A 26,876-nucleotide genomic window follows, 5' to 3' on the forward strand; every position below is an offset into this window, starting at 1 on the left:
TGAAGCTCCGGAAGTCGGGCGGTGGCGCCGGGATTTCTCTCGAGATCCGCTTTGAAGCTGTTTTTAGCTGCCGGGTCGCGCACTCAGTGAGGCAATGGCTGCGATCAAGGCAATAAACTCCAAGGCTGAGGTGGCGCGGGCCCAGGCGGCCTTGGCTGTCAATATATGCGCCGCCCGAGGGCTGCAGGATGTGCTGCGTACCAATTTGGGGCCTAAGGGCACCATGAAAATGTGAGAGGGCCCGGCGGTTGGAGCGACGGTTAGGGCCGGGGGTTTGTTGGGTGTCGTGGAGCGCTGTGAGGCAGACGTTCCGCGAAGAGCCTGGAGCGACGGGATATTCTCGTTCTCATTCCTGCCCGGAGGTCACCCCTGGCCTGAGGCGGGAGGACAGCCTCCGGAGGAAAGGGCCCCGAGTGAAGCTGTGACACCCCCACTGCCCCACTTTCGTTAGCGTTCGTGTGCAATTGAAAGTCAGTTCATGTGGTGTCTCTTCAGAAGCATAAGCCATTTAACTCCCCTGTTCTTTGAGACTGTATGCCCTTAGTTCGGGTTTTGTTTGGCAGTGTGTTGTAGTGGTGCGGGCACACAGGCCTTGGAGCCCAACAGGCATGGGTTCAACTCCCAAGTTCCCTTCTAACTGTGCGTCCTTAGGCAAGTTACTTGAACGCTCTGTGCCTACACTTCTTCCTATCTATTCACCCTTTCAGCATATATTTACTTAGCACCACCATTTTCTTTAGAAGAGTGAAGAAAAGAGGGCTAAAATGTTTAAGAGAAGAAATACATTCTAAGGAGAATGAGCAAAATTAATATTAACGGTAAAAGAGAGCTTTTCGATACTAACTGGATGCTGGAAACAGAAAAAAAAATATAAAATTATTATATTGAGGAAAGGGACTAATTGCTGATAGGAGTAGGGAGGAGAAACCTCTCAGATGACAGATTTTTGATTAGAATCTTGAAAGATAAGTTAGAGTTCACCAGTTGGAGAAGGGAGTAAAGGCCTTCTAGTAACTTCAGGAACAAGAAAGCCCATTGGTGTAAACCCAACAGAAATGAAAACAAACGATGTATTAAGGGAGCCACAAGATTTTCCCACAAGATCTCATTTGGTAGCTGTGGCAGGAAAAATAGACATAAGCTGGATTGGGAAAGGTGAACTACATCATTGCTAAATAGTCCAGATTTTACCTTGAAGGTGATGGAGAATGTAAAATTCATTGAAAGATTTTTGATCAGGGAGCTGACTGAGTCTCATTATTTTTTAGAAATAAATATAGTGGGGGGGGGTAGATTCAAATTCAGAGATACCAGGATGCTGTCTAAGTAGTCCAGGCTAGAGATATTGATGACAGTGGACATGGAGGGGAGGGGGTGGATTAAAGAAATACTTAGGGATTTAGGTTGTAGAATTAAAAGAACTTGACGATCTAATAAATATGAGGGATGAGGGAAAAAACTTAATTTGAGTGAATGAATGGTACATACTACCAAAATAAAAAACCTGCAGGAAATTTATAGTTTTGTAGACTTCCAAGTATCCTTTGACCAAACTTATGCTCATAACTCATCAATTTCTCTTAAACTTGTAAATGCTCCATTTGGAATGAAATCATCATAGCAGTCCATATGGGAAGAAGTGAATCTGTAGGCTGCACATGGTGGTGATTACCATGGTATTGCCCCATGGCACTTGGAAGTTTTGAAGCTCAGTTCCTTATATTAAGGATAGTGAGTGGCAAGAACTGAAAATGTCTTGCTTGACTGTTGCCATATGAGGTTAATAATATCACTGTTTTCTGAACAGGCTTGTTTCTGGTACAGGTGACATCAAACTCACCAAAGATGGCAATGTGCTGCTCCATGAGATGGTGAGCTGATGCTGCTGACTTTAATAAATCTTAATAAGCCTAGAACATAGTACAGATTGTATATCTTTAAACCAAGGCTATCAGTTAAATACTGCAGTCATGAGTTACACTTGTTGGGTTAGACCTTAATAAAAGATGATTTTGATTGTTTTCAAATCTTTATAGAGTCCGAGTAATAACGTAGGGATACTTCCAAATTTGTTACATCTTTTAAAAGCACTGAATTATGTTGTTTGTAATATGAAAATATAAAAAATATCCTTTGCAATTTTAGTAAATATATTCATCTTAGAGACTGAAGGATTTGATCTTATTTTGGAAATGTCATTGTATTCCAAAGCAAAGACTCTTACAAAATGTTCAAACCTCATTAGTTCTCAATTGAAAAAATTTGGTATTGACATTTATTAAGTATCGATAATAAGAATTTGTGAACTTGTAGAATGAAGCTTATTTCTTAATTTTATTCTTGGCCCTTAGGTTATCTTGTTTTCATTGGGCTATTTTTTTTAAAATCTCATTCTCTTTTTTAATCTGTTGCTTACTTTTTCCAGCAAATTCAACACCCAACTGCTTCCCTGATAGCAAAAGTAGCAACAGCCCAGGATGACATTACAGGAGATGGTACTACTTCCAATGTTCTAATTATTGGAGAGTTACTAAAACAAGCTGATCATTATGTTTCTGAGGTATTCGCGTTTTACAGAATTCACATTCATGTGATACTTTACTTTGGGAAATTGTTGTTTTCACTAGTAAAATGGTTTAATTTTAGAGGGCAAAAATAATTTTTATCAAGATACTTTTGGACAATTAGAAATAATCACGAACTTTTTTGCCAAAATAATGCCTTTCATTGGAATTATATCCCACTTTTTTAAAAGAAATATTTAAGGTATATAAGAAGGTAAAAAATTAGCCATCTACCCCTGAATAATGGCCAAAAAAAGAAAACATCACGGATAAAGTTGAAACCAAATTATGCACCTTTTAAAAAAATAACTGGAGAAAAATAATTGAAGGTTTTTCACACCGTGTATTTACCTATCTTTCTAGTTTTATTTTCCTTACAAATTATCTACTCTAGTGAAACTCCTCCACGCTGCTCATTAGCCTCTGAAATCACTGTATACGTTTCTACCTAAGTGCCTTTGTTGAATCTGTATTCTTTTCTTGGCATTACTTATCTGTCTTCTTTGATTAAGTATTTGAATGTTTCCTTTCTTTCAAGGACCATTTCAGCAAAGCATTACTTGCTCAAAGTGCTAGAATTATTACTTCTTTGCGTTTCATTTAGTATTGGGAATTGTCTAATGATTCAGTACCTGCAACGTACCTCATTTAGGATTCTTTTGGCTGTAGCAGTAGAAATTTGACTAAAAATCATTTAAACAATAAATTATCTCCCACGACAGAACATCCAAGTTTGGTTGATTAAAAAATTCTATTAGTCATCAAGTACCCTGGTTCTTTCTGTCTCTTAGCGCCTCCGTTTATAGTGCTTTTTTGTGGTAAGGCTTATTTCCATCCTGATTATATGACTGTCAGAGGGAATTAGGAATACCTGCTTCCTTTAGTAACACTCAGGAGGGACGTGCAAGAGAGAACCATTTGCCCAATTATGGAATAAAATTTCTTCTTTACAATACGATTGAGCCAACTTTGATCTGTGTCCATCCTAAATCAATAACAGGTTTTTGGGGAATTGACTTAATCTAATAAGGATCCACCCTTTGAGTTAGCTAGAGAGGGTAGCTTCCTCTGAAGACTGGAGGAAGAGATAACCTAAACAAAATTAGGGTTTTGTTAGGGAGAAAAAAGTTTGGGAAAAGGTAGATGCTGACAGACACTGACATAATAATGAAACTGTGGCAGTATAGTGATAGAGCTAGGCACAATATATGATAGAAATACTGAGGAGGGAGGGATATCCTAAAGTAGACTGAATTACAAAGCACTTTCTGGAGGAAGTAAGACCTGGGTTAAATCTTCAGGATGAGAGGGAGTGAGCCAGAGGAAAGAGTGAGGGGTAAGGAGAACGACATTCCAGTCAGAAGGAACAACATGAGCAGAGGCACAGAGAAGAGAAGCAACGTGGTATGTGTGTAAAGCTACAAGCATTTTGGTGTTGGCAAAGTTTAAAGTGATGTGGACGGGCGCCTGGGTGGCTCAGTTGGTCATTGGGCTCCCTGCTCAGCGGGGCCTCTGCCTCTCCCTCTCTCTCTGCCCCTCTCCCATACTCATGTGTGCGCTCTCTCACATAAATAAATAAACAAACAAACAAATAAATAAATACATAAATAACATCTTTAAAAATAATAAAGTGATGTGGACAGTAATGAAAGCCTGGAGAAGTAGGTGGGAGCTAGATCACAGAGGGCATGTAGTATGCTAACCAAGAAGAATGTTCACGTTAATGTATTAATTACTGATACGGTCAGATTGGGATTTTAAAAATTTGGGTGACAGTTTTAAGGGAGTCAAGACTGGGAGATCATAGTAGTCCAGATGACAAGTCGTGAGATCCTAGACTGAGACCACGTTTTGAAAATGGTTCATAACACAGGCTCTAGAGTCAGGCTTTGCAGGTTTAAATCCTGGTTCCACCTCTTACTATCCTGGTAATCTAAGGCAAATTACATTATCCCTATAAATCTCCATTTCCTCATCTGTGAAACAGAAATAATACCCACTTCATAGTGTTGAGAGGATGAATTAAATAATACATGTAAAGCCTTTTAGATTAGTACCTGGCACAAATGCTCAATAAATGTTAACTTTATTTATTTTTTTAAATGTTAACTTTAAAAAATTGTTGTAGGACTGATGTAAAAGAATGTAATTTATCCCCCAAGGGGAATAAATTAGACCCAGTTCCAGCTTTCAATAAGTTTATGTATTTTTTCCAGGATAAACAATATTTTTAAAAAAATCATTTTGTTATAATGTCAGACCTAAAGAAAAGTTTCAGGAATAGTCCAAAGAATAACATTTCTCTCTCAGACATATGCATATATATGGTGTATGTATATATATGTATGTACATATTTTTTTCTAAATAATGTAAGTTGCAGACGTGATCTTCTAAATATTTTAGTGTATATTTCTTAAAACCAGGATATTCTCTTATGTAATCACAGAATAGTGATCAAAAACAGGAATTAGGGGCGCCTGGGTGGCTCAGCCATTAAGCGTCTGCCTTTGGCTCAGGGCGTGATCCTGGTGTTCTGGGATCGAGCCCCACATTGGGCTCCTTCGCTGGGAGCCTGCCTCTTCCTCTCCCACTCCCCCTGCTTGTGTTCCCTCTCTCACTGGCTGTCTCTCTCTCTCTGTCAAATAAATAAATAAAATCTTAAAAAAACCAGGAATTTATATTAACATTGACACATTGTTATAGTAGTATAACCTACAGATTTTATTCCAGTTTTATAATTTTTCCCAACAGTGTTCTTTATAGCAGAAAAAAAATCTAGGCTGATCTATTGCATTCAGTTATCATATCCCTTTAGTCTCCTTCGAATTGGAATAATCTTGAACTGTCTTTGGTGTTTTATGATATTGCTACTTTTAGAGTATAGGCCAATTATTTTGTAGAGAGTACTTAATTTGGATTTGACTATTTTATCATAATTAGACCCAGGTTATGAACTTTTGGCACGAATACCATAGAAGTGCTTTAGTGTTCTTAATGCATTGTATCAGGAGGCACATGATGCCTGTTTGTCCCATTACTGTTATGTTAACATTTGGTGAAGGTGGTGTCTGTCTGTATTTTTCTCCAAATCAGTGTTCATTCTTTTCCTCTGCATTAAAAAGAGTCTTTTCTTTTGTGCCCATTCAGAAGGGTACCACATGACAGTGTGTCATAATTCTTGGAAATAAGGAGGACTATTATAGTTTTTTGTACTGGACCTAAAATTTTTCTGTAAGTTTGAGATTGTTTTAAATATGAAGCACTGAAAAGTTACTTTTATAAGTTATATACATACACATATTTAGTGGCATTGATGTGGGTAATATTACTTTTTCTGGATATACCTGTTAATAGGAGAAGGTGGTTCCTTTTACTTTATAATTTTTAGTTTTATGTTGATGCCATAGGGCCTGCACCCTAGAATAATAGCTGAAGGATTTGAAGCTGCAAAGATAAAAGCGCTTGAAGTTTTGGAAGAAGTTAAAATTAACAAAGAGATGAAAAGAGAAATCCTCTTAGATGTGGCTAGAACATCTCTACAAACTAAAGTTCATGCTGAATTGGCTGATGTGTTAATAGAGGTATGTGACTGAACTTTTGCATTCAGAATGAGTATAGACTAATGCATGATGATATTTTTCTTTTTTCTATAAGATAATCAACCACTGCATGTGGTGGTTTTGTACGTGAAATAAAATATGGAAGACAAATATTTATAGACTTATTTAGAGACTAGACTTGATTGGTCAGAGCAGTATATGTTTTTCAAAAGTGTCATATTAAACCTGCTTTTAAGTTACTGTGAAAGTTAGAGGAGGGGCTTGGCTGCCTGTGGGTCATCTCTTGTGGATGCCATTGGGGTGATGTGCTGGTGTTAGAAGTCCATAGTTATGCGAGGTGACACACAGGGAAGTGGTTAAGCTTACCACTTTAATGAAGCATGATTAATCTGATAGATAATATTTACATCTGGCAAATGCATATTTGTTTTGTTTATTTCTAAAGGTAAAATGTATGTAATATAAGGACAAGACTGGATATTTTGAGAAGGCTTTTATCAGGTGGCTGTAGTTTGATATCACCATTATTCCTCAGCTTTATATTTTTCAAAACTTGAATATATTGGTTTATCAGGAATGATGAATTTATAACCAAAATCACAAGACATTGACATATAAATCAGAATGCTCTCTTGCTAATTTACTTCGGGAGATATAAATGACAAATGGGCTGGAACACCCGAGTTGTTTCTGGTCGATTCCCCTTACCGCTAGAAAAACCTACTTGGCAAATCAGATTAAGATCAGACAATTTCTTGCTCAACAGAGTTCAAATAAAGACTGCAATATTTTCTCCTGTTGGAGTACATATATCAGGTGACCCAGAATCTTCACATTATCTGGTTAAGGCCTCCATTCTCTTGGAGTTCTAGAAACACTGATATTCTCATTATCCAATAGTTTTTGTCATTAGTTCCTATTAGGCTCCAAACCCCAATATCATGTTATCTCAGATAAAGTTTTCTAAGGTATAGTTTTTTGCTTTATTTACATTTTAGGATGGTTATACTGTAGCACTTAATTTCTGTAATTAGTTGTTTTCATATTGCTTTCTGAGCTAAGCAATAGGATGTATTGTACCATGCTTCTCAAATTATATATCCCTGGGGATAGGTGGCAGAATATGTGAGACATGTCTTTCTAGAGTGTCAGTTTTACTTTGCAATTTTGGGGAAAGGCGTTACTTGCACATTAAAACAAACACGTGTATTATGGCATGATGTGGAAACTTCGTGATAAAACACAAAACTTAAGAAATTTCATGTTGGTATAACCAGCAAATTTTAACTCTTACCTTATAATACATTTCCTTCTTTTCCATTAATACGTTCTTTGGTGGAAAAGTTTGAGTAGTATTGATAGTAGAAAGAGTAGTAGCTGGGCAGTTGAGAACTGAATTCTAGTCCTGGCTCTGCTACTGTCTTTTAGACTTTGTTTTAAGACTGTAGCAAAAACAACTACTACTAGTAGTACTACTACTATTACTGCTACTACTACTTCTCCTCCTGCTCCTTCTCCTCCTCCTCCCCCCGCCTCCTTCCTCTTCTTCAGACAGAGTGTGAGCTAGTGGGGGTGGGGGGAGCAGAGGGAGAGGAAGAGAGAATTCCAAGCAGGCTCCACGTCCAGTGCAGAGCCTGATGTGGGGTTCGATTCCAACACCTTGAGATCATGACCTGTGCTAAAATCAAGAGTTGGATGCTTTACCAACTGAGCCACCCAGGTGCTTCTAAGACTGTAACTTCTTAAAGTTAAATCAGAGTTTACTTATCTGTGAAATGAAGGATTTGGGCCTGATGATCTCTGAAGTTCCTTTAGGTTCTAAGGTATCCATTGGCATTGGTTATTACTGGTGTCCATGATGAAGTGACCCTTGTTGGCCTTGCCCTGTATTTTGAGGCCTGAAGCCCTTTATCTGCTTAGTCTGGTGATTACTTGGGCCAGTGGTTTCTTTAAGTAGACCAATAATTTACTGTTCTCATTTGCTTCTCTTTCAGGCTGTTGTGGATTCTGTTTTGGCTATTAGAAGACCGGGTTATCCTATTGATCTCTTCATGGTAGAAATCATGGAGATGAAGCATAAATCAGAAACAGATACAAAGTAAATTACATAAACTTTGACAATACATAGATTCTAGGATATTTGGTTTAGTTCAGATGTTTTTTCATTAATTTCCTTTTATTTAACATCAGTCTATTAATTCAACATATATTAATTGAATACTTAACCTGAGCCAGTCATTATTTTGGGTGCTAGGGATGAAGAGTAAACAAAACAGAATTTCTTTCTCCAAGAAGATTTTGTTTCTAGTTGAGGGAGGTAATAAATACATAGTGATAATAAAAACTTGAAGAAGATAGAGTGACTATGTGAGAGCATGTGTGTGATTTTAGAATGTTCAGGGAAGGTCCTTATAATAGTAAACTAAACTAGAGAGCTAAGAAGGTGGCTGAAGAAGTAAGGGAGCTAGCTGTGTGCATATCTGGAGGAAGAGTGTTCTAAGCTAAGGAATAATGGTTGAAAAGGCCCTGAGGCACAAGTGTGCTGGGGTGTTCCAGAGTGCCTGGAGCACAGGAAGAGGAAAGAGGAGTAGGAGATGAAGTTGGAGAGGAAAGAAAGCCAGACAATTGTCTGAATATGTATGTCCTCAGAGTATGTAGCATCTTGTTGATTTTGGACTTAATGAATTTTAAACTTTCTATTGTGGAAAATTCTAAACATATGTAAAAGTAGAGAGAAAAGAATAGTGAACTCCTATGTACCTGTCACTCATCTTTATCAATTTTCAACATTTGGCTTATCTTATTTTTCCTTTTATTTCCTTATATATTCCTTTTTCCTCCCTCCTCCTTGCCCCAAACCTGGATTATTTTGAAGCCAATCCAGATATCATTATTTCATTTGAAAATACATTCTTATTTATTTTAACATATATGTGTGTGCTTGTGGGCATCTTTATTTACCTATTTCTTGAAGTTTTATTTGGTTTTTCTTAAATCTGCCATGGCACTTTTTATGGTGTCCTGTTCCCTGCAGATCTTTATAAACCTGCCTTACATGTGTTTGTTTTTTTTTAAAGATTTTATTTATTTATTTATTCGACAGAGATAGATACAGCCAGCGAGAGAGGGAACACAAGCAGGGGGAGGGAGAGGAAGAAGCAGGCTCATAGTGGAAGAGCCTGATGTGGGGCTCGATCCCACAACGCCGGGATCACGCCCTGAGCCGAAGGCAGACGATTAACCGCTGTGCCACCCAGGCGTCCCAGCCTTACATGTTTTTAAACATATAGTCATATCTGATAATTATAGTATTTGAAGTTTTGGCTTGTCTGTTTCTGGTGTTTATTATATTTTGCTGGTTCTCCCTAACCGTGTTTTGTTTCTATATGTGCCATTCAATGTGTTTGAAAAAAGTATTTGTAGAAATAATTTGAGACCTAGGATGAAGGTCCATTTTTGCACGGAGACTTTGAATTTGCTGCTACAAGGATCCCAGGGAATATTTTATTTTTTATTTTTATTTTTTTAAGTTGTCTCCATGCCCAGCATGGAACCCAATATGGGGCTTGAGCTCACGGCACTGAGATCAAGATCTGAGCTGAGGGGGAAGAGTCTAGGCGCTTAGTCAACTGAGCCACCCAGGTACCCCAGGAAATGCCTTAAATTAAATCCACAGCTTGAGGGCTTTGTTTGTTTGTTTGTTTTTGTTTTTAATATCCAGCTAATTCTTTTTTTTCTAAAAATTTATTTATTTTAGAGAGAGAGAGAGCGCACGCACACATGTGAGTGGGAGGAGGGGCAGAGGGAGAGGGAGAGACAGAATCCTTAAGCAGACTGCCTGCTGAGTGTGGAGCCTGATGCAGGGCTCGATCCCAGAACCCTGAGATCATGACCTGAGTGGAAATCAAGAGTCGGCTGCTTAACCAACTGAGCTAGGCGCTCCTATCCAGTTAATTCTAACTGCTGGTTGATGTAAGGGCTGCTTGCTTCTAGTTCATCCTTCTGGTTTATACCCTGAGTATGTACCCCTTTGGGGTTCCTATTTAATGGGAAAAGTGTCTCCTATTAGACCCTCTACCTTGGATGAGCCCCGAGCTTTTAATTCTGTCCCCTTCTCATTGTGAGGTTGTTGAAAACAAAGTTCAAATTTTCCTGAATTATTTAATGACTTTAGAATAAGAGTGCCTGCAGTTCTTTTCTTATCCCTTGGAGTTCATTTTCTTTACTGTTTTATAGCTCTTTAATATTTTTTTTTTTTTAGAGAGAGTGAGCGTGTGTGCATGCACGAGCCAGTGAGGGTTGGATCAGAGGGAGAAAGAAGATGTTAAGCAGGCTCCACGCCCAGCATGGAGCCTGATGCAGGGCTCAATCTCACAACCCTGAGATTATGACCTGAGCTGAAATCTGGAGTTGGATGCTTAACTGACTGAGCCACCCAGGTGCCCCAGCGTTTTTGTTTTTAGCCCAGAATTTTTAGTTGCTTTTGGTGGTAGGGTTTGGTCCCAAATAGTCTGCCATTGCTGAGGGCAAAGCAGTTCTTGATTTATATTTCAGAAGGATCTCTTTGGTTGTTGTGGAGAGAATGCACCATGGAGCAGGGCACCTCCCAGTGCAAGAGAGAAGCAGGAGGCCAGTCAAGAATCTGTTGTAATTCAGCTGAGGGATGAAAACAGTTTAGATCAGGGTATACTTAGAAGAAGGAGCAACAGGATCTGTTGATGGTTCAACATATAATGTGACAGATAAAGAGTGAAGGATATCTCCTGGGTTTTTGCATGGAGCAGCTGGAAAAGGGGAAGTACCATTTCTTGGGATGGAAAAGACTGGGAGGAAAAGATTTGGGGAAATAAATCAAGAGTTTAGTTTGGGAAATGTTATGTTTTAGATGCCTATTAGGCATCCATGTGGAGATGTTGATTAGGGAGTTGGAGAGGTGTGTCTGGAGTTTAGAACAGAGGTCTGATCTGGAAATATATTTGGGAGTTATCTGTGTGTAGGTGACTTAAAGCCTGTGAGAGGTAATGAGACCATCTGGGAAGTGAATATAGATAGAAGAGGAGGTTTAAGGTTGAATGCTGGAAGCTCTGATGTTTAGAAATTGAGAAGACAATGAGGATTCAACACAGGAGCCTGAGAAGGAGTGGTCACTGGTAGGAGGAAAACCAAGAGAAGCCAGTGTCCCAGAAGCTAAGAGAGGGAAATGTTTCAAGGGGAGAATAATCAAATACATCATATGCTGCTGAAACTTTGAGCAAATTGTTGCGGATTGAAAATTGACCGTTAGATATGGAAAGCATTTAATGTTTTTGGTGGCTTTAATGAGAACTGATTCAATAAAGGAGTAGGTATGAAAGTCAGACTGAAGGTGGGCTCCAGAGGGAAGGGTTAGGGAAGAAGTGAGGATGTAAGCTTACACCACTCCAAGGAAGTTAACAGAGAAATGGGGCAGTAGCTAGATATGGGAAAAGACTTAAAGGAGAAGCATTCTTAGTTTAAAGGGGAATTATCATGGCAAGTCTGTATCCTGACGTGAATGCTCCTGGAGGCAGGAGGAATCGATGGCAGTTGGGGGAATGGGGGCATTGCTGGAGCAGAGAGGAGAAAGGGAGTAGGAGGAGCTATGGGTATGCAGAGGAGCATGGGTAGTTCATTCATAGGAGTACACGGTTCAGGCTCAAGTGCAGGTGGGTTGGTGGAGGTAGTGATGGGACAGTGTTTGTATCTTCTCAAAGCAGCAGGGTCATTTGCTGAGAGCAAGAGGGGGAAAGAATGGAGACTTGAAGAGTGATGAATACCGAACATATCGTTTGCTTGTTTCTTCCTAAATATCTTCATATATTAGGAGTTGGAGTAATTAGATTAAATTTTTGTAGTTAGATTAAAATCAGTAGTTAGGTTAAAAATTCGAAAACTTCCTTATAATCATGTTTATTTTAAAAATTATTTCTTTACTTTAATGTAGAACAAATACTGGTTATAAAAGATTCAGAAGTAGAAATACCAGTCCCTAACTGGGTATAAATGAAGTTTAAAAAGTTATGAAAATATTTACTCTTGAAAGAAAATTTGGAAAACAGGAAAAAACCGTCTCCCACCCCTCCAAATTATCTGTATTCCTACCGCCCAAGCATAAGTTTACTCTAGGTTCCTTTCATTTTTTTCTTGTCAGTACCAAGGTGCTTATTTTTTAAAAGAATTGTTATAATCATGCTTTATAGGTAGTTTGTTGTTCTGTGTTTATCAGCTTACCTCTGTAAATATCTTCCATGTCATTACATAGTTTTCATGACCACCAAATATTGGGTCATTTATTTGCTGAACAATGCCCTATTGTTAGACATTTAGGTTAACAATTTTTGGTTCCATATAATTATTTTGAACAAATGTTTCTAAGAAACTCATTGTGTGCCTACCTTTCATTACTTGACCAGCTGTGTCATATGTTTGAGCCACATAATTTAGAGAATAATTCTGGGTTGACTTTTCACTGTGACTTCACAGTCACGCTGCGTTAAAGTAGATTTTCTTTTCCAATTTTACTAATTATATGTTAGGCTTAAAGTTGGTGCAAGGAAACAATTACTCAGAGTAAGAAACATTACATATTTTAATAGATTGATCAGAGGATTAGTTTTGGATCATGGTGCCCGTCATCCAGATATGAAGAAGCGAGTGGAAGATGCATTTATCCTTATTTGCAATGTGTCACTGGAATATGAAAAAACGTATGTGGCAGTTATTCTTTGTAAATTTTGAAATTATATTTTCTAAAAGTGTTTTTAATTTTGATTAACTGATTTAGAGAAAGAGAGGTGGAGGGGGCAGAGAGAGAGAGAGAGACGGAATGAATCCTAAGCAGGCACAGGGCTCGATCTCATGACCCTGAGATCATGATCTGAGCCAAAATTAAGGGTTGGGTGCTTAACCAACAGAGCCACCCAGGCGCTCCCTAAAAGTGTTTTTTAATCTCTTTCTTCCCTCCCAAACTTTTAGTGTAAACTCTTACCTTTCCCTCTTTTTTCCTCCGCCTTTACTAGCTTGTTTTTATTAATCTTTTAGAGAGGTGAGCTCTGGTTTCTTTTATAAGACTGCTGAAGAGAAAGAGAAATTGGTAAAAGCTGAAAGAAAATTTATTGAAGATAGAGTACAAAAAATAATAGACTTGAAAGACAGTGTCTGTGCTCAGTCCAATAAAGGATTTGTTGTCATTAATCAAAAGGTGAGAAAGAAAGTTCAGATTTTAATTATTTGTAAATATTTTTCAGCATTTCTTGTAGTGTGGTCTGTGGATTCCTGGGAGTCCCAAAGACCATTTCAGGGAGTCTTTGAAGTTAGAATTATTTTCATAATAATAATAATGCCTTTGACATTGTGTCCACATTTGCAATGATCATGCAAAAGCAGTGCTAGGTAAAGCTGCTGATACCTCAGTACAGATCAAAGCAGTAACGCCACACGGTACTAGTAGTCATTATATTCTTTATTGTCACACTATCACACACTTGCAGTTTAAAAAACAAAACAGAACGGCAGTTTCATTTGAGAATCTCTCTTTTTTAAAAAGATTTATTTATTTATTTGAGAGAGAGTGAGAGAGAGTGTGCGTGTGAGCGGGAAGAGGGAGAATCCCAAGTAGATGCCCTACTGAGTGCAGAGCCCGACATGGGGCTCAATCCCATGACCATGAGGTCATGACCTGAGCTGAGTTCAAGAGTCAGACACCCAACCGACTGAGCCACCGTGCGCCCCAATTTGAGAATATCCTGAAGTGGTAAAACTTATTAATTAAATTTTGATTAAATATGCATCCTCTTATAATTCTGTGTGACAGAGTGTGAAATCTGCATATCAAAATATTGTTGTCTTGGGGGTGTTTGGGTGGCTCAGTTTGTTAAGCGTCCCATTCTTGGTTTTGGCTCAGATCATGATCTCACGGTTTTGAGATTGAGCACTGTATCAGGCTCTGCACTGAGTTGAGCATGGAGTCCGCTTGGGATTCTCTCATTCCTCTCCCTCTGCCCACCCCCAGTATACCCCCCCCCGGCAACCCCCCCCCACGATCACTCTCTCTCAAAAAATAAATAAATAAAGTTTTTAAAATATGGTTGACTTGAGGGAAAATTCTTGTGTAATTGAGTTGCAAGCTGAACTAGCCACTTTTTTCGTGGAATGCCATTTTTACTTTAAAGAGTAACTGGCTGGCAGGGGTGCCTGGCTGGATCAGTCAGTAGAGCATGCAACTCTTTTCTTGGGGTTGTGAGTGCAAGCCCCATTTTGGGCAGAGAGATTTACTTAAAAAAAAAAAAAGAATAACTGACAGAAAAACTGGTTATTTTGACATGGGTATTTGGCAGGCTTTTCTCAAAAAGGAAGAAGTGGTTTGTCACTTCAAGGAAAACAACTGACAGTATTTGTTGCCAGTAACTTTGAGCTTTCAAGCCAAAACTAAAATTTTGGAAAACTTGTATCTGCTGCTGTGAACTTGACTGCTTTCCAATACTTAAAGGACTTTTCTGATAATATTAGTGGTGATATTAGCAAATGTGATATTTTTGATACTATATACCCAGGAAATGTATCAACATTTGGAAGCTCTGCTTAACATAGTGAAACACTGTTTTCTAAATGACTGAAAAATGTATGATTTAATAAAGTCATGCATGGGCAAATAATACATTCAAAGTGTAAGACAAATGGATTTTAATATGAAAGATTAGGAAAAGTTTATTAATAGGTTCCATATTTCAAATTGACACTAACCTTTAAGAAACTATCATTTATTCAGTTTTGATACAGTGTCAAAGAAGAATATCCACATTTATCTGAAAAGGCTATTAAAATATTTCTCTGTTTTCCAGTATATATTTGTGTGAGTCCAAGTTTTCATAATATACTTTAACCCAAACAACATATCACACGAAATTGAATGCAGAAGTAGATGTGAGAATCTAGATGTCTTCTATTAAGATAGACATTAAAAAGATATCAAAAATGTGAAACAGTGCCATTACTTTAAGCTATATATTTTTTTGTTTAGGAAAGTGTAGTAAATTTCACTTAAAGATGTTATTTATTTAACATAAAATGGGTTTATTATTATTTTGAGTAGATTAATATTTTAAACATTTCTCAATTTTAATTTATAATATGACAAATACTATAGATACAGTTCACATAAACAAAAGCTTTTTGGGTTCTTAACAATTTTTAAGAATGTGAAGCAGTGCTGAGAGCAGAAAGTTTGAGAACTACTGGCTTAAGATATGCTTATAACTTTTATGCTAATTTGATTTTAGGGAATTGATCCATTTTCCTTAGATGCTCTTGCAAAACATGGCATAGTAGCTCTTCGCAGAGCAAAAAGAAGAAATATGGAAAGGTAAGCTTGCAGATTATTATGTATCCTGTTTTTTAACAGATTAAATTGAAATGACCCCATGGTATTCCTTTTAGCTTATATGTAAACTTCACTGAGCAAAATAGCATACAAATTCCAAATGTTGTTTTTAATTTCAATAAATAATGGAAGTGTCAAAAATCAAGACTGTTAACCTACCTCAGAACTTTGTTGAAGTACAAAGAAGGTTTTTATCTTAAAACATTTTTTTAAAAAGGGTGAATGGGCAGAGCACTGAGTATTTTTTTAAAAAGATTTTATTTATTTATTTGAGAGAGAGAGAGAGAGTATGAGCAGTGGGGAGGGGCAGAGGGAAAAGCAGACTCCCTGTTGAGCAGGGAGCCCGACGTAGGACTCAGTCCCAGGACCTGGGGATCATGACCTGAGCTGAAGGCAGCTGCTTCACCAACTGAGCTACCCAGGCGCCCCTTCTTAAAACAGATTTTAAAAACAACACAACACAGCAACAATGCGGTCTTCTGTGTTAGATATCTTTTCACCTTTAAGAAATTAAGTCTTTAGTGCTTTCTATAACAAAAGCTATGCTGACATATGTCATTTCAGACTCTCTCTTGCTTGTGGTGGAATGGCTGTGAATTCTCTTGAAGACCTTAATGTAGATTGCTTGGGATATGCTGGTCTCGTACATGAGTGTACATTAGTGAGTATCTCTGGGACAGTGGTTATAAAGTGACGAGTAAACCTATTTTATGTTATTTTGTTTTGTTTAATTTTTTTTAGATTTTATTTATTTATTTGACAGAGAGCACAAGCAGTGGGAGTGGCAGGCAGAGGGAGAGGGTGAAGTAGGCTCCCTGCTGAACAGAGAGCCCGCTGTGGAACTTGATGCCAGGACCCTGGATCACGACCTGACCTGAAGGCAGACGCTTAACTGGCTGAACCACCCAGGCACTCCACCTTTTTTTTTTTTTTTAATACTAAGTCTTTTAATTCAGGCTTTACCTTTTGATGTCTGAATAATCCACAGGACCGATTTTACAATTTATTTATTCGAATGTTTGTTGAGAGTTCAAATATAACTTAACTGCTTTTAACGCGTATTTAGTTATGTTTGATAAGACAAATTCACATGAAGATTGGATTCTAATATTATAAGCTGGGTCTTCATTTCTTAATAACGTTAAGTATTAGAGTTATATCTTCTTGGATTATCCTCTAGGGTGAAGAAAAGTTCACTTTTATCGAGGCCTGTGTTAACCCTCGTTCTGTCACCTTGTTGGTTAAAGGACCGAATAAGCATACTCTCACACAAATCAAGGACGCTATAAGGGATGGACTTCGTGCCATCAAAAATGCCATTGAAGATGGTAGGCTCATTTTTGTGACGGATATGAACCTTATGTATTTTTAAAGTAGTAATAAATCTATCATGATATATATATATATATATAGATAGATAGATAGATAGTATTTTAAAAGATATGAATGATTACTATTCTGTCACTTCATTTTGGATAATTTGTAGTTTAGATTGTGAGGATTTTTCTATTGGAATATTCTTAATAAGTATGCTGTGCTTTTTTTTTTTAAGATTTTATTTATTTATTTGAGAGAGAGTGTGTGAGCACAAGTGGGGGTAGGGACAGAGGGAGAAGGAGACGGACAAGCAGACTCCCAGCTGAACAAGGAGCCTGACTTGGGACTTGATCCCAGGACCCTGAGATCGTGACCCGAGTCAAAGTCAGATGCTTAACTGACAGCCACCCAGGTGCTCCAGTATGTTGCCCTTTGAATTAACTTCTGTTTATGAAATGAAAAAGCACTTAATTTAATGCTATAGTATCACTTTTTTATTTTTAGAAATTTATTTTTAAAACCACTGGGGTGCCTGTGTGGCTCTGACTCTTGATCTCAGCTCAGGTCTCAATCTCAGGGTGGTGAGTTAAGGCCCAAGCTGGGCTCCACGCTGGGTGTGGAGCCTACTTAAAAAAAAGAAAAAAAGAGGGGCGCCTCGGTGGCTCAGTGGTTGAGTGTCTGCCTTTGGCTCAGGGTGTGATTCCAGAGTCCTGCGATCGAGCCGCATATTGGGCTCCTCCGCTGGGGGCCTGCTTCTTCCTCTCCCACTCCCCCTGCTTGTGTTCCCTCTCTTGCTGGCTGTCTCTCTCTCTGTCAAATGAATAAATAAAATCTTAAAAAAAAGAGGAAAAAAAATTATTTTTAAAACCATGAAAAGGCTTTTACAGCTTAGAACTCATTCCGTTACCTTAGGTGCAGTGTAATTTTAAGAAAGATTAGAAAAGAATATTAGCATGTATTATTTATTGAAAATTTATAAACTAACTTCCTTCTAAAAGGAGTTGGGGTAGGTAATGCAGTAAAAACGCACGTTTAAAATAGAATAATAAGCACATGAAAAGATGCTCAACATAATTAGTCATTAGGAAACTGAAAAAACCATAAGGAGATACCATTTCACAACTGTTATGATGGCTATAAATAAAAAAGCTGGACGATAGTAAATGTTGGCAAGGATGTGGAGAAATTGGAGTCCAACATTGCTGGTGGGAACTGTTAGAAAACAGTAGGGAGTTCCTTACAAAGTTAAACTACAGAGTTACTATATGACCCAGCAAATCAACTCTTAAGTATACACCTAAGGTATACCTTACTATTCTTTGATCAAATTGTTCTGGCTACATTTGTTGAAAAGATTCTTCTTTCACCAGTGAGTTGAGTTGCCACTGAAACTTCTCATTGAAAATCAATTGTCCGTATTTGTGTTGTTCTCTTTCTGGGTTCTTATTCTGTTCCATTGATCTGTTTGTCTATCTCAGCGTTAATATACTATCCTGATTACTGTGACTTTATAATAAGTCTTGAAATCAGTAGTGTTAATCTTCCCATTTTGTTCTTTTTCAAGTTATTTTGGTTATTTAAAATCGTTTGCATCTTCAAATGAATTTTAGAATCAGCTTGTCAATTTCAACCAAAAAGACTTGAGATTTTGATTGGAATTTTGCTGAATCTGTAGAACATTCTGGGAATAACTGATATCTTTTTTTTTTTTTTTTTTTTTTTTTTTTTTTTAAATTTTTTAAGATTTTATTTATTTATTCAACAGAGATAGAGACAGCCAGCGAGAGAGAGAACACAAGCAGGGGGAGTGGGAGAGGAAGAAGCAGGCTCATAGCGGAAGAGCCTGATGTGGGGCTCGATCCCAGATCGCCGGGATCACGCCCTGAGCCGAAGGCAGGCGCTTAACCGCTGTGCCACCCAGGCGCCCGGAATAACTGATATCTTAATATTGAGTCATGGTATATTTATTTATTTGAGCCTTCTTGATTCTATCTCAGCAATATATGTATATATATATGTTAATATATATATATTTTACTTCAGCAATATTTTGTGATTTTTAGTGGCATATCTTTTTTCAGATTTATATAGTTCATGAATTTTGGTCCTATTGTACATGATGTTTTTAAAATTTCAATTTCTGATTGTTATTAAGATATAGAAATAAGTTGATTTTTGTATATTGATCTTGAATTCTGCAGCCTTATTAAGCTCACTTATTCTAGTAGCTTTCTTATAGATTTCATTGAATTGCCTATATAAATGATAAAGATGGTCATGTTGTCTGCTAATAAAGACAATTTTACTTCTTCCTTTCCAATCTGGATATCTTTTATTTCTTTTTTCCTTTTATTTCATGGGCTAGAAGCTTTAATATATTGTTGAATGGAAATGGTGAGAGTGGGCATCCTTTCCTTGCTCCTGATCCTAAGGGGAAAACATTCAGCTTTTCTCTATTATGTATGATTTTTCTAGAAGTCTTCTGTCAGATTGAGGAAGTTCTCTTCTCTTGCTGAGAGTTTTTATCACGAATGATGTTGGATTTTGCCAATTGCTTTTCTAGTGATCTATTGAGGTGATTATATGTTTCTTCTCTGTTAGATTATTAATGTGGTAAATTACATTGATTTTCAAATGTTCAACCAACCTTACATTCTTGGGATAAACCCTACTTACTTATGATGTATTATTCTTTTTATTTATTTTTATTTATTTTTTATTTTTTATTTATTCGACAGGATAGAGACAGCCAGCGAGAGAGGGAACACAAGCAGGGGGAGTGGGAGAGGAAGAAGCAGGCTCATAGCGGAGGAGCCTGACGTGGGGCTCGATCCCATAACGCCGGGGTCACGCCCTGAGCCGAAGGCAGACGCTTAACCACTGTGCCACCCAGGCACCCCTATCCTTTTTAAAAATAGATTATAGTTTTTAAATTATTTTTTAAATTTGTGGATATGTATATATAATTTGTTATTTTAATCATTTTTAAGTGTTACAGTTCAGTGGCAATAAGTTACATTCTTTCACATTGTTGTGAAACCATCACCATCATCCATCAATACTCATTTTTCATCTTATAATACTGAAACTCGATAGCCATTAAACAATAACTCTCCATTCCCCTCTCCTCCCAGCTCCAGGAAACCACTATTCTACTTACTGTCTCTATGAATTTGACTGTTCTATGTACCTCATTTGAGTGGAAACATCCAGTATTTGTCCTTTTGTGACTGGCTTATTTCACTTAGCATAATGTCTTCAGGGTTCATCCATGTCGTGACATATGTCAGAATGTCCTTGCTTTTTAAGGCTGAATAATAATTGCATTGTATATGTATACCATCTGTTATTTATCCATTTATCCATTGATGGAAACTTAGATCTCTTCACCTTTTGGCTATTGTGAGTAATGCTGCTATGTGTATTGTCCTTTCTGTACATTGTTGGACTTGATTTGCTAAAATACTATTAAGAATTTTTTTATCTATATTCATAAGGGGTATTTATATATTTTTTGCTTATAACGCCTTTATCTTTTTTGCTGTTAGAATAATGCTGACCTCATAGAATGAGTTAGAAAACATTCTCTCCTCTTTAATTTTCTGAAAGCGTTGAATTCTTGTGTAGAATTGGTATTACTTCTTTCTTAAATGTTTGGTAGAATTCACCAGTAAAGCCATCTGGGCCTGTAGTTTTCTTCATGGGAAAAATTTAAACTATAATCAATCTTTTTAATAGATACAGGGCTATTCAGGTTGTGTGGTTTTTTTTTTTTTTTTGAGTTTGTGTCTTTCAAGAAATTTGTCTGTTTCATCTATTGAGATCATCAAACTGCTGCCATGAGCTAAATCCTGTTTGCTGCCTGTTTTTGGTGAATGAAGTTTTATGGAATACAGCTATACCCATTCATTTATGTATTGCCTGTGGCTCTTTTTGTGGTACGGGGGCAGAGTTGAATAGTTTTAAAGGAGATGATAGGGCCCACAGATCCTAAAATATTTATATCTGGTCTTTTGCAGAAAGTTTGCTAATCCCTGATCTAAGTTTTCAAATTTATTAGCATAAAGTTGTTAATAATATTCCCTTACTATTATACTTTTAATGCCTGTGAAATCTATAGTGACATTTACCTTTTTCATTTCTGCCACTATTCTTTTTTTTTGACATTGTTCATATTCATTGATTTCCACTCTGATTTTTATTATTTTCTTTCTTCTGTTTACATTAGGTTTCATTTGCTCTTTTCTAGTTCTTAAGGTGGAAGCTTCTTTTCTAATGTAGGTGTTTAGTGATACAAGTTTCTTCTTTTCTAATGTAGGTGTTTAGTGATACAAGTTTCTTTTTAGGTATTGCTTTAGTAACATCCCACAAATTTTGATGTGTTTTCACAGAATAGGATCAGGGAAGTTTCCACAGCTACTGGTTTCTGTTTCTTAAGGTGGGAGGTACATGAGTACATTTATTTGCACATTTATTCTTTATACATTAGACATATAAATATTCTTCTGTGTAAAATCACTATTTCACAAAGAACTTAAAAAAGTTTTTTAGAATTACTTTTTAATTCCGGTATAATTAACATAAATGTTATATCACAAGGAACTTTTTAAAAATGTGAATGGGAGGAGAGGATGCAGTCACCTTGTGGATAGACAACTCTTTTGAACAGTTATGTTGTACAGGGAAGCAGAGGAAGGGGTAAGTAATTAAAAAATGATGTGGGATAAAGGAGAGATTCTTTTTGTGTTGTTTTGTTTTAAAGATGGGTGATTCCAAAGCAAATTTGCTGATTCAAAGGAGAGTCATAAACTTTATAAGAACCATACCAGCAGGTATAAAAGTCATATCCTGTTGTGAAAATTGATGTTTTTAACCAGAGCTTTTACCTTAGAATAATAAGAACACCTATATTTTTTCCTCAGGTAGCAGTTTGGGTTTCGCTTCAGTACAGGAAACAAATACTCTATTAAATCCCAGGAATTCTATACTAGAATGGTGGCCAAATTATCTTGGCCTAAAGTTTTTTTCAAATCAGATACTACAATTAGTTTCCTATCCCTATAAATTATAAATAACTACCTTTTAAATGTAGTCATAAAGGAATAAGATGAAGGTGGAAGAAATGTCTACTCTTACAAACAATGAGATTAGCTGCTTGAAGCCAGTGTCTGTACCATGCCTAATTATTTAATGGTGTGTAACTTCAGGATGCTTCATAAGGCTGAACTATGCAACTTACTTTATTTCCATATATATTTAGGTCTATTTTAGGTGTTGGAGGTATAATTAAACACACTTGAATAGCTAAGTGCTTTTTTCTCTGGTGTTTCTATCTGGCATGCCTTGACAGTCTCTTCCCTCCAATAGGCTGTGTGGTTCCGGGAGCAGGTGCCGTTGAAGTGGCAATAGCGGAAGCTCTTATTAATTATAAGCTTAGTATAAAAGGAAGAGCTCGTCTTGGAGTCCAAGCTTTTGCTGATGCTCTGCTCATTATTCCTAAGGTACAACTATCCTAATGGCCAAAGAACAACTGGTTAGACATAAGGGCGTTGGATTATAAATTGTCCACATTATCTAACATCAGAGTAGAAAGACAGTTTTTATTTGCATTTTCCCATGCAGTTTTGTTTAAGATATGTTACAGCTAAAGCAGGGAATGATAACTTTTGTATAATAGCTCCGAATCCTTGTCAGAGTTTCATGAAATAACTAAATTACCCCTGTGCTTATCTCTGAGCACCAAAAGTTGAAGTCCGGAAATTTCCTTCAAAAATGGTTCATGATTAATCATAATGAAAACGTTTAGAACTTAAATTTTTTAAATTATTTATTTGACAGAGAGAGAGACAGCCAGTGAGAGAGGGAACACAAGCAGGGGGAGTGGGAGAGGAAGAAGCAGGCTCCCAGCAGAGGAGCCCGATGTGGGGCTCGATCCCAGAATGCCGGGATCACACCCTGAGCTGGAGGCAGACGCTTAATGACTGAGCCACCCAGGCGCCCCTAGAACTTAATATTTTTTTTTTAAAGATTTTGTTTATTTTATTTATTTGACAGAGAGAGAGACAGCCAGGGAGAGAGGGAACACAAGCAGGGGGAGTGGGAGAGGAAGAAGCAGGCTCCCAGCAGAGGAGCCCGATGTGGGGCTCGATCCCAGAACGCTGGGATCACGGCTGGAGCTGAAGGCAGACGCTCAACAACTGAGCCACCCAGACACCCCTAGAACTTAAAATTTAACTAGTCTTTAGGGTAGATTTTTCTCTTGGTGGTGGTATCCAAAGTATTATCATCACTTTAAATTGCGTGAAGTGAGAACTTTAGGCTGTTTAGCACTGCCAAATACAAGTGTGCTTTTGTCATTTTCATTTTAATACCTAGAAAAGGAGAGAAACCAGATGTTCCATGTATCATCAGAAGGACAGAGGACTACCATTCCTTTTCCTTTGCCTTAATCTGGTTGTGAACCACTTAGAAACACAGAAGACCATGTCAAAGATGTTACTACTGTGAATTAAAATATTAAGAACAGTGCTAGCAAAGTCTCTTTGTTAATTGCTTTAAAATTATTCATAATGTGTAGAATCTTTGAGAATTGGATATCTATTTTTCTCTTTGCCCACAACAGCAAAGTCAGTAAGTGATGATCCGGTAGTTGACACAAACTGGTAAGCCTGGTATACAGTGGTGGTTCCTTTTTACTTACCAGTTATTGGTTTAGTACTACTTAGAAATAAACCTGGTTTGAAGTGCTGTTATCTCCAATCCTGTTGCCACAGGTCATGACTCTCCTCATGTTGATGAGGGATATGAAGATCCTGAAAATATGTAGGGTTCCTTTAGCAGGTGCCTAGGAAAAGCTAGAAAATATGTGGCTGAAAGGTTGAGAAGAAATAATACCATTCTACTAATTTTCCATTTAATAACGATTTTATTTATTTATTTGAGAGAGAGCACGAGAGAGAGAGAGAGCACAAACATGAGTGCACAAGCATGGGGGAAGGGCAGAGGGAGAAGGAGAAACAGGCTCTCTGCCTAAGGGAGCCTGAGATGCCAGGAACCCAGGACTCTGGGTTCATGACCTGAGCCAAAGGCAGACGCTTAACTGACTGAGCTACCCAGGTGCACCCTAATTTTCCATTTTTTAAGAAAGTTTTTATTTATTTAGGTAATCTCTACACCCATTGTGGGGCTTGAACTCATGACCCTGAGATCAAGTCACATGCTCTTCTGACTGAGCCAGTCAGGTGCCCCTCTTTCCATTTTTCTTTTTTTTTAAGATTTTATCTATTTATTTTGACAGAGAGAGAGAGAGACAGCCAGTGAGAGAGGGAACACAAGCAGGGGGAGTGGGAGAGGAAGAAGCAGACTCCCAGTGGAGGAGCCTGATGTGGGGCTCGATCCCAGCACTCTGGGATCACGCCCTGAGCCGAAGGCAGATGCTTAATGACTGAGCCACCCAGGCGCCCCCCCTTTCCATTTTTTAAGAAATCTTTTGCAAGGAGAGAAATTAATGTAGTGGGGTGAGGATGAGGGACTGTAATGTCCTTAGAATTTAGTGAAATATACATAGGGAAAACCTTTAAGTAAATATAAAAACTGCTAGATACATGAAATAATAATTTGATTTAGATTAAGAATGGAATTCTTCAAAAGGAGATAATTACTGTATTATGAATATGTTTTCACAAGACTAGAGAGCAGAGACTTTTTATATTTGCTATTCAAATGTATATGTGAAGATATTTCACACATATATTTATTATTTCTATTCTTAAAGGTTCTTGCTCAGAATTCTGGTTTTGACCTGCAGGAAACGCTAGTAAAAGTTCAGGCTGAACATTCGGAATCAAAACAACCTGTTGGCATAGATTTGGATACAGGTAAGAAAGTGATGAAAAATTAGCTGCTCAGTAAAGAAAGAGGTTATACTACAGTGACCCAGAACTTATAGTAAGGGAGTAGAGATTTGGGTGACTTCAGTATTTAAATTTTGGTTGCCTTTAATTTACTTCTGAACTTCTAAAGAGAATTATTCTTTTAAGAAATAGTTTTTGAGTGCTTGTTATTTGACTCTTGAGATTCACAAAGAACTAAAGAGACAAAAACCCCTGCCTTTCTAAGTTTATATTATAGCAGGGAAGGATAGGGAGTAAATAATAACCTTAATAAATAAGTTCCCTTAGTATTTAAGGAGTAATAAATTCTATGGAAAAAATAAAAGAACCCTATAAGGATGACTGTGAATGCTAGCATGAGGCGGGAGGTGGGAGGGGGTTGCAATTTAAAGAGAGAAGGTGGGCAGGGTAGACCTCATTGAGAATATGTCTATAGAAAAAAAATCAAAGGAAGTAAGGAAGTAGCCATGTTGGGGAACTGGGGAAAGAGTATCCTGGGCAGAGGGAGCAGCCAGTGGAAAAGCCAGTGTCTGAAGCTTTTGAAGAGGAGAAATGAGATGAGAGAAGTAATAGAAAAATCATGCAGGGTGTGTGGGCCAGTCCAAGGGCTTTGACTTTTACTGTAGTGGAATAGGGAGCAATTTTTGACAGAGGTGTGACATGGCCTAATTACGTTTAAAAGGATCACTCTGGCTATTCTGTGGAGAGGAGTCCGCTGAACAACTGGAAGGTTGGAATGGCCATTAACTGCATCAGAGAACTGTGGGTAGAGCAGATTGTGGTGGGGAGAGATCAGCATTGAGTTTTGGCAAAGTTAAGTTCGAAGTGTCTGCAGACTTTCAAGTGAAGTAGATAGTTGGAAGTGTGAGTCTAGAGCTCAAGAAAGAGCTCTGGGTTGGAGATAAGAACGAGAGTCATCGGAGCGTGTATGGTTTAAATCCAGAAGACTGGGTGAGATTACCTGGGGAGTGAGTGTAGAGAGTGAAGAAAAGAATCCAGGACTAAGTCACTGGCTACTCCAAAATTAAGAGCTCTGGGAAGAAGAGGAAGAACCAGGAAAGTCGACAGAACAGGAGCCTCTAATGCAAAAGAAAAAACCGGGCTGAGCGTGGTGTCCTGGAAGACAAGTGAAGAAAACGTAGTCAAGAGGCCGTGTTGTTTCTGATCCACAAGGCCTGAGAACTGACTACTGGATTGATTTGATAACGTGGAGGTCATTGTGACCTGGACACTAGTAGTTTTGGTGGTATATTGAACACTGTTAGAATATATAACCAGTATTAACAGAATATATCAAGATGGTAGTGCTAAAATAGTTTGTTCTTACTTTGCAGGTGAGCCCATGGTAGCAGCAGATGTAGGAGTTTGGGATAATTATTGTGTGAAAAAACAACTTCTTCACTCTTGGTAAATTCATATTAATAAAAAGAGAAAGACTTTTAGGGACATAATCAGTAACTTTAAAACTTGTCTATTATTTTTACCATCTATACTGAAAAATGGTTAAATGTATGAAAAGGCATGGTATCCAGTTAATAATCCTAACTTCTGTCATTTTACAGTCCTTTTTCCATTTTAATTCTAGCAGTGTCAGACATAGGAAATGTTTATCTTACCATTTATTTGAGGGGAAAGGGAAAGAAGGAAGTTTACTGAAATTGTACCACAGGCATAGCGGGGAAAAGCAAATGATGTGCTAAAAATGAGCTCAGTTTTGCTGGTATATAAAATCAAACTTTTTATTTTATCAGTAAAAGAGTTGAAATTATAATACAAGGGGTGATGTTTGTATTTACAATAGCTTCGTCTTGTAATATCTCATACCAACATCATTAAAGAACAAAGTACTTTTAGTAGCTGAAGATTGCTGGGGGAAAAGATGAGAGTGGGTTGGTAGGCTTTACTCACCCTATTTTCTTTTTCCTCAGCACGGTGATTGCCACCAACATTCTCCTGGTTGATGAAATTATGCGAGCTGGTATGTCTTCTCTTAAAGGGTGATTGAGTTCAAAATCAACTCTTCTAGAAGCTGAGATTTAGTGCATTTACATCAACTACCGTTATATAGCCTGAGCCATTCTTAATTTTTTGCACAATAAAAGCAGTTTATATTTGTTGGCTTTAGCAGTCTCAATAATACTTCAT

At 37.5% G+C, this 26,876-nt stretch overlaps 1 protein-coding gene across 1 annotated transcript; it reads left to right on the forward strand.

Moving 5' to 3' along the window:
• Positions 1–55: 55 nt before the first annotated feature.
• CCT6B (chaperonin containing TCP1 subunit 6B) lies at positions 56–26,846 on the forward strand. The gene is made up of 14 exons (XM_045773601.2): positions 56–231; positions 1,808–1,871; positions 2,426–2,560; positions 5,973–6,146; positions 8,120–8,223; positions 12,740–12,850; positions 13,185–13,344; positions 15,422–15,504; positions 16,087–16,183; positions 16,703–16,850; positions 22,207–22,340; positions 24,614–24,716; positions 26,066–26,138; positions 26,660–26,846. Exons 1-14 carry the CDS (start codon positions 95–97, stop codon positions 26,730–26,732), a joined length of 1,596 nt encoding a protein of 531 aa, XP_045629557.1. The 5' UTR covers positions 56–94; the 3' UTR covers positions 26,733–26,846.
• The last annotated feature ends 30 nt before the right edge of the window (positions 26,847–26,876 follow it).

The sequence above is a fragment of the Ursus americanus genome, chromosome 23 (genome assembly GCF_024610735.1).
Source record: "Ursus americanus isolate L20-20 chromosome 23, mUrsAme1.1.p, whole genome shotgun sequence".
Classification (NCBI taxonomy): domain Eukaryota; kingdom Metazoa; phylum Chordata; class Mammalia; order Carnivora; family Ursidae; genus Ursus; species Ursus americanus.